General features: G+C 40.9%; 1 protein-coding gene across 1 annotated transcript; it reads left to right on the top strand.

Annotated features, from left to right (window-relative positions):
* The first annotated feature begins 850 nt into the window (after window positions 1-850).
* On the top strand, window positions 851-1,636 carry LOC144704793 (17.3 kDa class II heat shock protein-like). Its single transcript, XM_078577319.1, has one exon. The coding sequence runs from the start codon at window positions 866-868 to the stop codon at window positions 1,481-1,483; it is 618 nt and encodes a 205-aa protein (XP_078433445.1). The 5' UTR covers window positions 851-865; the 3' UTR covers window positions 1,484-1,636.
* The last annotated feature ends 9,927 nt before the right edge of the window (window positions 1,637-11,563 follow it).

Below are 11,563 nucleotides of genomic sequence, written 5' to 3'. Positions count from 1 at the left end.
TTGGTGTTTTTTAACCATGTTATTGAAATATTTTATTAATCATTACTATTCTCTATTATCAACTCTACTTGATTCTCCATCTTTCTACCCTCGCAACAATAATTTATTTCTATATTACAGTTACTTTTCTCATGCTACGTACCCTTTCAATCTTATGGTCCATGCCTTATATGATCATCATCCTATTTATCTGTATCCAAATATTTATCTAATCAGTATGATATCAATTTCACTCTCACTATATGCATACACTATTTACCCTTTTATCTTGTCATATTTATTACAACCCTCCATGTTTCGTATCAGCTATTTATTAATTTATATTATCCCTGTCTTATTATTATTACCTTCTAATTTTATTTTATGGAATTATGGAGTTATTGTTCTCCAAATTAGTGTTTCCTTGTCCTCTTTTACCTTAGATTTTTAAATGTAATGTCAAAGGCTGTGTCCCTTAGGGGAAGACCTCATTCATCGCTATATATGGATGAGCGATAATTAAAGTCGCATAAATACTTTCATTAAATTTAGAGTAAATAAAAAATGACATAGTTACAAACATGATCCTAGTTTATCATCCACCTGCTACACTTGTTTAGTGAAGACGGAGCCCTAACCTTGGATTTCTTCCAGAAGAGGAATCTTCTGTATTTTCTTGGATTTCATCCATGAATTCCAAAAACCATGCATATTTTCCTATTCTATTATGAGAGGGTCCCATAAAAAAACAATCATAGGGCCACATGAGCATCAATTATCTTTTGATGGCTGTAAACTTGTACGTTCTTTTGACCGTTTCGAGAATGGTTTGATGGAGCCCCCGGACTGTTCTAGAAGCTAATAGAAGGTTCCGTACAGAAACTCCATGACTGTTCGCGAATGTTCTTCCACGCGTGGCTATATAAACCTCCTGGTGCTCCCGATCATCCGCATCGGTGAGAAAATTCGAATTTTCGAGCGCTCGCGAGTTTTCTTTGTCTGCAGCAGCGATCGTCTGATCTGGGAGTTCGCCATGGACGTGAGGATGTTCGGGTTGGAGAATCCTCTGATCTCTACTCTGCATCAGCTGATGGAGATTCCAGAGGAGGTGGAGAAGACCTTGAACGCGCCGACCAGGAGCTACGTGCGCGACGCCAGGGCCATGGCCTCCACGCCCGCCGACGTGAAGGAGTATCCCCAATCTTACGCGTTCGTGATCGACATGCCGGGGCTCAAATCCGGCGAGATCAAGGTCCAGGTGGAGGACGACAGCCTCCTCGTCATCAGCGGAGAGCGCCGGCGCGGGGACGATAAGGAAGAAGGCAAGTATCTGCGCATGGAGAGGAGGATGGGCAAGTTCATGAGGAAGTTCTCGCTGCCGGACAACGCCAATACGGAGGCCATCTCCGCCGCGTGCCAGGACGGCGTGCTCACCGTCACCGTGGAGAAGCTTCCGCCTCCTGAGCCCAAGAAACCGAAGACTATCGAGGTCAAGATCGCTTAGATTTATCGGCGATCTCTGAGCTCAATGTTTGATCTTTCTGCTTTTCTTCCTCTCTCGTCGTCTATATACGTTTTACCTTGTCCCTGCGCCTCCTGTAGATTTTCAAACGCACTCTTTGGATTTTTCTAATGACATTTTCCAGTTTTCAGTGAACACCATACTTGTCATCCATCCAAAACTTCCCTTGTCCTGAGTCAGATCTCTTCGTTCTCTCGTGAATTTGGTCAGATTCTACAAGTTCAAGGACTAGCAATGGTTCTCTATACATTAAATGAATTTCCCGGTGCGTGCAACTTTCAACAGATTTCCCATGGAATGAATTGGCAAACAACGCGTTCTTTTAAGGGGAAAAAAGGGTCGATGAATATTTCCTTGCCCATCGCAACCTTATAGAACTGTCTTACAGCTAAAGTTAATTTGTAAATGGACCTGTACAGTGAAGACCAATTCATCTTGTTTAATCACTGTGTTTGTAAGAGACCTAGTTTTCATACATATTTGCACCCATACCCTTATAAATAATGATGTAACTCGGTTGAAGATATTAAATCACTTTCATAGGGGTATTTAACCTTGTACATTATCAAATCACTTTCACCGGGCAAATGTTCATCAAAACCTTATAAGTTCAAATTTTATTATTATAACACAAGACATTTTAGAATCTCGTCCAACAGGAAATGAACATACGACTGTGACAACTTTCACTGCAATTTTCGGCAGATACTTCAAAAAAATCCTGTAAATTCTTTTATCAAATGTCATAGATCAAGAATGAATGTGCGGCATGGAAATTTCATAAACTGTGATTAAAATGAACATTTCCAACTGCATATGTTTCTGGAGACAAATATTGAAAATTCATAAACAATGATATTATTTTTTATTTCAGTAGAAATGTTTGCATCTCCACCATCAAAAGCTTTAAACATAAACTCCCATTATAGTTGACAGTACTACACAACAAAGAAAACCCATATGAACACTGTACGCGCCACAGCCATGAAGCCTTTAGTAAGTGAATCTGAAATCACAGAGTTTGTCCCAACATGCTCTCTAGACATCTGTCCTCTTTGAATTTTTGCAATGACTAGGTATATCATGTCTATATGTGTAAACCCAGTCAAGCTCTATTGTCATCAGATAACAACCCACCTCAATTCTTGCCACAATATCTTGATAAATATTTTGAAACCACTCAAAATCTGAAGCTGAGTGACACACTTTTTTTAGACACAATCATTGGTTGGATGACTCGTACATTTTGATATTTAATGCTGACATGATGGAAGAGGCTATTACCGACTGTGATATTCCTCCATGATATGGCTCCTCAAGCTAGAAGAAAATATACCATGATGTCTATTTCATTATTTCTTAGGATAAAAAAAGTCAGAATCAGGATACCAAATCATATCCAAGTTAATATTATAATTTCTCAATAAACACTTTTTAAGACAAGCAAACAATATTACGACTACGGCATGCAGCCGTTCATCGTTTGTAACTAGCACATTATCCTTTTTGCAATCAAGTGATCTATTCCTGGATTGCTCAATCATTTTCCAAACATCCCAATTATGTACATGACATCTATATGTGTACAAACTTGGGCATACATCATATTTATAATTTAGAAACTTGGGCATCCGATGATATAAAAGTAGCGTTTTGGATTTCTTTAGCTTCAAAATAATTTTTAGGACATTGATTCGGACAAAACATTTCTCCTTTAGATATTCAGCAATTTTATGCTTTGTAAATTTTCATACCAAACATTTTGGGATTTTCTCAATAAACACTTTTTAGGACAACCAAAGGATAGCCCATACTATGGTCATGGTGTATCTGTGTGCCTAGAACAAAAATGGCTTCAATGAGATCCTTCATCTAAAAGTCGCTGACAAGGACTCGGTTACACATAATAGCCTTGTATAACTACAAACAAAATCTTATCTACATACAAGCTAGGAGTATACATTTACTAATGGGGGACCATCCTGGACATCAAGACGAAGCACGAGATGAGCCTGGGGCCGTATGTGAACAACCGCGTCGAGGAGCTAGAGCCGACGCGAAGGACCAAGAATTCAAGTACACGGCTTGAAGGCAATCCCCGAAGACGTTTCCTTTTCATCGCATTTCCATTTCATACATGAAACTATGTTTTTTGTTTATTTAGGGAGGGCCTCCTCGTTGTTTTTGGCCCCTCCCACCTTTTGTAGCTTTGTTGGACCTGATTAGGAGAAGACACCATTAATTCGGTGGAACCCCTAATTACGGGTCTGCCACTAGGGCAACCCTTCCCTCTTAAAATGGGAAGCGACGCCCAAATTGAGAGAGACAGGTGAAATTTGAAGTTAATTTTTGTTCCCGTGACTCCGTGAGTTTTCTTTCCCGCGTCCATCCAGGTCGTGCACTCTGCCGGAGGAGCTGATTGCCGCCGCCCGCAGCCAGGAGAAGAAGTCCGTCGACGACCCCGCCTCACCCACCGGGCGTCCCGGCCTATTGAAACGGCGCCAGGCAGCCACCCTCTACGCGCCGCCGTCGATCAACGCCTGTCTGCTTCGGCCAGTTCCCATTTTTGGGATGCTGCCGCCGACATCCAGCTTCCGTCTGCATCGGCCAATCCTCGTTCCTGTGGCGCGGCCGCCGTCCGCAGCGAATCCCGGAGGCCTGGCCCCTCCCCCGTCGCCACCGTTGAGCTGGACGCGGGCCCGTAGCTGACCGCGCGCGTGATGCCACCCCGACCTTCGACCTCCGTCCCGCCGGTCGACGCTCCTGCTCCCCTTGCTCTACTCCAGACTCCCCTCCTAAGCGTTCCGGAAAATCATTCGACCACAACGTCGCCGCTGCTTCATCCGGTGACACAGACTGCCACCAGTCGTCCGGGTGTGCGAACGTGGTCACCCGTCGGCTGCCTTCGGGGGGAAGCGAAGGGGTTACGTTGCCGCTGTCAACGGAGTCCTCGCTAGCCCAGCGTCGCCAACGGAGTAGCTCGATCCGCCCGCCTTAGCGGTCCCCACCCGCCCTGGGCACCAGGTCAACCCACGGAGTCGCAGGCCGACCGTCTCCGCGGCGGACCGATCTGAAGCTCGCCAACTCGTTCAGGCCGTCCCGAGGTGGTCCTCTCAGCGACGGGAAAATTACGACTCACCGCGACTTCTCGGGTCCAGAACCCGCAGGTCATTCTGCTACCCTCTTTGAGTATTATCACACTTTTCAGTACTGTCGATGCTTGCCCCAACCGCCGGGAAACTAGAATAGCAGAATTTTCATTAGCTTGAGTTGTGAGATTATCCTTTGTGTGTCCGTGTCCAGCGAGAGTGGTCTTTCGTTGCTCTTGGGAGCCTCACTTCAGTCGTGGGTCCCACCGTAGTCGCTCCCGTCGATCTATCGGGTCATTGGGAGTCTATCCATACGAGCTGCACCCGAAATACTCCCAGGTCATTACCTTAGATCAGCCGCAGAGTGGGGAAATACTTCTGATTGTTCTCGAAAATCCGCATCATGACATCATGATCCCAGTGACATTGGTAGGGTACCAGAGTGCCTTTTGTGTTGCGACACGAGCCCTCGATCCCGGCCTCGTCGTGTTGCATCATTTACTCCTACTTGACTTGTAGTGCACACATTGATAAACTTTATTCTTCTCAAAAACCATATGGGATGAAAAATTCATGGAACTTTTGATACCATAGTAAGATTGCTTCACCCCATACATATTTTTCCTCATATTTTAAACCATTTTCCCTCACTCTCTTCATACACAGTTTATTAGATGCATCAATAATATATATACATATATTGCTTCATCTTTCCATCATTAAAATGAGTTTACATTAATAGGTAAAGCTTAATATCATAATGTGCATTGGTACCATTGACTCTTAAAAGTATATCTAAAAAAATTGAGAAAAAATCCCTTTATAATCAATGCCTTCTATTTTTTTTTTTTTTTGAGTGGATCCTTTTACAATGAGATGTACCTCACAGTTGTCCATAACATGTTATGATTTTATTTTGATTTTTAATATCCATTTATGACCAATTGGTTGTTTACCTTATGGTAATGGGACCAGATCCCAAATATCTGTATCCTTCATGGCTGTAATCCACTTTCAAGAATCTCAACTTTCCATGACTTGATGAAAGCTGATCGGATCATATTTTTCCATTTATTGGATTCTTTAAACTTCAAAGTCACCATGGATTACATATCTCGATTCTCTTTTAGTTATTATGAATGTCATTGACCCTTGATATTGAAGATTTTTTTTTCTTGAATGGAAGTTACATGATAATCAACTTAGACTGGAATCTTGCTGCAAAAAAGATCTACTGGTGGGATTGTAAAACTTCTAATCCTTTGATCCTTAAGGATATCCAACAAAGTAAAAATGAGCTGTTTGAAAGTCCAGTTTCCTTTCATTATGAATATAAGGTCCTGCCTCTAGAGAAAAATCTAAATCCTCAAAAACTATAGCCTTAACTATTTACCTCTCCAAATCTTATGAGGAGTCTTTTGAGTTCATTTAGTTGGAACCGTACTTGGGAGATAAATTTTCATTGTTAGTGCTTCTCCATAGAGTAGCTCAGCTATATAAGTTTGATTAATCATACGTATAAAAATGGTTTCGAGTGATGTATTGTCTCTTTAAACAATACCATTCATGCTTTGAGATCCTGACTTTGTAAACTGAAGGAAAATTCTGAAAAATATTTCATGCCCATAAAAAAGTCACAGTATTATGGTTCATTTATGTTATTAAATAAATATTTATTTATTAATTTTTTCAAGTAATTCTTATAATGAAATCATCAAATATCTGCAATGACTAAGAAAATTATGATCAGATCGTAATAATATTATCACTATTCTTTATACATGTATTATAAATGCTCTGATTTGAAGGATACTCGAGGTGGAGATCAAAATATCTATAGTAAATAGCACTTTCCAGTCCTATTTATATGATAAGTGTAAGTGATCCTATAGGCATTAATGCAAAGATACTATGGGTGGTGACTGATATTTTGGGGCAGGAAGATTATCTGAATTTTTGAATTCCATTATGCCTGACGACAAATAATGTTTATTCATGCCACAGTGGTATAAGTAGTCCTAGGTGTAAGACTCTGAAGGCATTCTATGGATGGACGCTTTTACTTTTGAGTATGGATAATATTCCTATAATCAAGATTCAATAAATTTTTAGATTAGACGTATCAAGGATCTTGTATGATCAAGCTGTGATCATCGTGGAGACTGAATCAAGGAGGAAGATGTGTTGAAATATCTGGCAACATTAGTACAAATATTAGAGAAGGGGTTCTCTAATAATTTGTGTTACACATCAGTACTAACTAGAATGTGAGATTAGGGTTTTGATGTTAACCATATCTTAAGTCATTTAGGAATATTTTATGAATAATGGATCATACATACACTGTAATCAGTGTGAGTAAATGTTTTATGAAAGAGTTTATATAATCCTCTATACATTTTAGAGCACAAGTTGTAGTAGGCACTCTACAAGGTGGCATATGAATCTATCAATTGGGTTGAATTGGTTCTTAATTGATTGAAAATATTTCAGTATAATTAATCAATAATATTATTTGAGCAATATTATTGGACCATTAAATCTGTTGAGTAGACTAATACAAGGGTGAACAAGGTCAAACAAAATACATTGTAATTAAGAGGAACCCATGTTTTGGTGCCCATTCAAACCAGGCTTGGGTGTCAGGCCCTATCTTATAGTGTGGTTTGATAATTAGAAGATTCTGAGGAGATGTTAAAAACAATCAAAAGGACATCTCATGTGTCAATTGATCACTTGTATACAACTAGAGGCTGAACATGTGTACAGATTCAAGCACTTTGCCAAGGAACCAAGTGGAAAAATAATTATTTTAGGATGAGATGCTATAATAATTCACAAATTTAAAAGTTTAATTTTGATTCACATATTGGATATTCAATCAAGCCCACAAACCCTAATAGTCGTACTAAAACTAGGTTTCAGTGGGATTAGGTGCTAGTGCCTCTAACAAAGGCCATTGCCAGCTACATCACAATTCTAATTGGATCATACTCAATTTTTTAAGCTTTCCACTCGTATTACATTAGGTTGGATCATGTTGAATGATGTGATTGTGCCACATTGGTCATGAGAAAAATGTTATATTAATTTTTTGGGTTCTAGGTTATGGACCTGAATCAGTTCATTTATAAAAAAAGACAAAAACCACTAAAGGCTATTGCTTTAATACATATTTAAGTATAAGATATTTAAACATCATATGTCATGATTTAATAAATCAGATAATCTAAAAATCAACTGATCTAAAACTGCAGTAATTGTACAGCATTCTGAAATTTTGAGGAAAACATATCACAAATTATTGAGGTTAATAAACTATAAAATCAATATTTATGAATTTAATAAATATAATATTTGAAGAGTTAAATTATAAATCTATTAATGATAAAATTAAGAAAAATCAATGAATAGTAATAAAAATTTTAATGATTATTTCTAAAGTTTAAAGCATGATTGTCATGTTTATACTATGCTTTGTAATTTTGATCAACTTGATCTAATTTCAATAGATTAGCAGCATAGTAAAATAAGGAATCTTAAAACCAAGAGTATATATCCCATCACCTTTTCATCAATGGAATGATTGTTGGTTCAACAAATCAGTATCTTCCATTCGTTCAAGTTGATGTCCTCTAGTCACATAAATTCCATATTTAGAGCTTTGGATCGCATCTTGTTTTTGTTGAACCATGCTCTGATCAATGGGTTCTAGAGCCTTCGTATGGATGAAAACCTAAAGTGTTTTCCAGTGGAAGACTGATAAAAGAAATGAAATGATATCATCAAAAACATTGAATCAAATCATCTAGGCATGAATAGCATTTGTGATTTCTTGGATCCTCAATTGACAAGTGTAGAGTTTCTCATGTGTGCAGCCTTTAAACGTATCCATGCAATCCTTGGCACATCAAATCTCCTCATTTACCTTAATGAGACAAAATTGTTTAAGGCCCTTCCTGGTTCTCGTTGTTAGGCCATCCTGATTGCATGGAAAATAGAGATGAGCTATGCGGAGAAGTGATGTCGGACGTCATTAATGGCGTCGTACAACGAGTATCAAGATGATCCTAGGTGGATGTACGCGCAGGCCCCAGCTCGTGGGGAAATTCGTTGAGCTCCAAAGTCTGAGAAGACAGCCGATGACAGTGATGGTGACCTTCTGTCCCTCATCAGAGCGACGACATCGATTACAGCGTCGAATGGAACTAATTTCGTTGATGCTCACACGTAATGGATGGGATCGACCCGTACCAAAGAATTCAATCAATTTGTTATTTTCTTGATAAATTCTCTCACCTAACTAGCCCGAGCGCGGAGGAGCACAGTCGAAAATATACTGAAGATGGTACTATAACGGGCGAGCAAGGGGACTGCGTACCTCATCGGTGGCATTGCTCACCATCAATACCTTTGTCGGTGCAGCAACTGGTGTGGGCAGTACAGTGGAGGCGTGTCGGAGAAGGGCACAGAGTAGCTCAAAAGTTGGCGATAGCGCAGCGCTGGAGCGAGGGATCTAGGATCGATGGTGAGGAGATAATGGTAGAAGGAGGCACAATGATGGTAGCACAATCGAGAGGCCGGAGACCCACGGCATGACCTAGAAGGAGTCATCGCAAAAGATCGTGACTGGTGCGAGGGTGCAAACAATAGCCTTGAAGGTCCGGTGATATAGTCATGATGGGTGCTTGTGGCGGCGGCGTTAATTTTCGGCGGCAGCAACCACAGCCTGAGGGACAACAACAGTAGCTTCAGAAAGCTGTCGACAAAGTCATCATGATGGGACCACAGACGTAGCTTGTGACCAATGTAGGTCCTTTATAATAACACCAGTGGTCGTCTTGGTTGCATTTATCTCCGGTGCAGATCCGAGTTCGATCTGGCAGAATCAAGGGGTAATGGACCACACCGATGGAGTGTGTGTCAGGGCACACACGTGGAGATTGTTACAGAATGGTATTGACCGGGCGGGCATTGACAGGGAGCAACTCGCGCACCGCGAGGAGTCGCATGCACACTACAGGAATACACATCCCTTGCGGATAGCACTGATCTTGTTGCGCAATTCGCACAAATGACACGAGCGTCGAGCGGTGTGTTGCACGTTGACCACGCGTTCACATCCACATATGCATGCTCGCATGCACATCATGGACGGTGGCGAGTGTTGACCCATCCGTCGTACGTGGGATCCGCAAGAGAGAAAAGGGTGTGGTGGGCGTCTGAACTGGATGATCGCGATGGTGGAACGGCACGACCCAATTGTAGTGGTTGTGACAGGGCAGTTGGGGGGGCAACAGGCGATCGTGACAGTGGAAAGATTTGGGCAGCATCGTGATAGTGATTGACTTGGTCTGACGCGTGGGTGGCTCTACCCACGATGGTGTGTCACCTGGAGAATTTTGGCTGGTCGTCGGTGCACGTTGAAGGGGGTCAATGCAACGTGGTGACCTGGCTCTAGCAAAATGGACGATGCGAGATCTGATGGGCACTCCAATGTGGCTTGTCGGCACCTTCTATCCCTTCTCTTCCCCCTCTTCTTCCTTCTCCTTCCGTATTTTTTTCTTCTTCCTCTTCTCCTTCTTGGTGAGATCTAGATCTGATCTGCTTGGCGCCCACCGTGGCCTTATATAGGGCCATGATGGGCCCATTACATTGAATCCATTATGGGACCCTTATGATTTGGGGCCACATTTTACAACAATCTAAAATAAAGAAATGGAAATACATTTTAGAAAACACGAAACAAACACAAAACAACTCTAATACGAAATGACACACGACTGGACGAATACAAACACGACGATGACAAACACGATAAAAGGAGGAATTGAACGAACACGAACTGATGAAGATCAAAATGTGAAGATTACAGACATGCTTTACCCGGGGTATTTAAACCGGGGTGTCTTCATAGACGCTTTGGTGTGCTGGTCGGGCAGGATGCGAGCCAGCAAGGGTCGATGAAGGCGATGACGATGGCTTTGAAGACGTGGTGGCGATCTCCATTTGGTGCTCTCCATCAAGAAGGAAGAAGATGGGAAAGGGCCGTAAACAAATGCGGCCTAGGTGATTTCAATTAAGGTCTTACTCTATTAATACTACATGGGTATTTTTCATAAAATCTCAAACTTTAAGTATATCTTTTGATGTCCAAAAGATCATTTGTGTGTGAAACTTTAGGCCCATGTATCACTCTAGTCAATCACTTCATCGGAATAATAACCTTTCTTGGACTTCCAGATTAAAAAACTATATCATCATATAGATCATTTAATATCTGATTGATTTAACCCAATCAATAGGTTTAGTCTCAAGTCTGTGGGGTGCGCAGCTACGCATCATGCTCTAGATGACACAAAGAAATGTGTGTCCACTCACTTATGCAGGCTCTTTGTCATGGGTTATTGTGTAGTTCCTCATTCACTTGATGCTCCTAGGAAGACGTAGGGTATTATCAACTTTGAAACCCTATTCATTCATCCAAGTTAGAACTGATGTGTTTCAAAATCATCTGAGAACTCTTCTCCGATGATTGACTACCTTGGTCAAGGACTTAATCCTATTATCTTCCTTGAGTTGTATTCTCTTATACTGAGAGCAGATGATCCCATTTTTGCCACTTAATTGACTTCGTAAACTTCATAATACACACAAACTAAGGCTATTCAGAATTTCATGATTAGGAATTCATAGGTCATAGACAAAGTACAAGATGTCTTTGGTGTCTCTTATCTAAGGACCATTTACATAACGGTGATGATAATCAACCTGCTTGACAATATGGTATGATACTATTCAAGGATGTGTATTGATCATTTATGTAAATTCTTTCCACTAACAAATACTCCTTATCTATACATAGTGTCTCCACACTAAGGGCCACGCGACCTGCCATACTCATCATATAAGTGAGGGTAGATAGTGTTTTTCTATATGTGTACTTTGATTTCCTTCGTGAATATCCTTAGAA

This window comes from Wolffia australiana, chromosome 6 (assembly GCF_029677425.1).
Source record: "Wolffia australiana isolate 7733 chromosome 6, ASM2967742v1".
Taxonomy (NCBI): Eukaryota; Viridiplantae; Streptophyta; class Magnoliopsida; order Alismatales; family Araceae; genus Wolffia; species Wolffia australiana.
The sequence above is the reverse complement of the archived record's forward strand: the minus strand, read 5'-3'. Positions and strand labels throughout refer to the sequence as shown.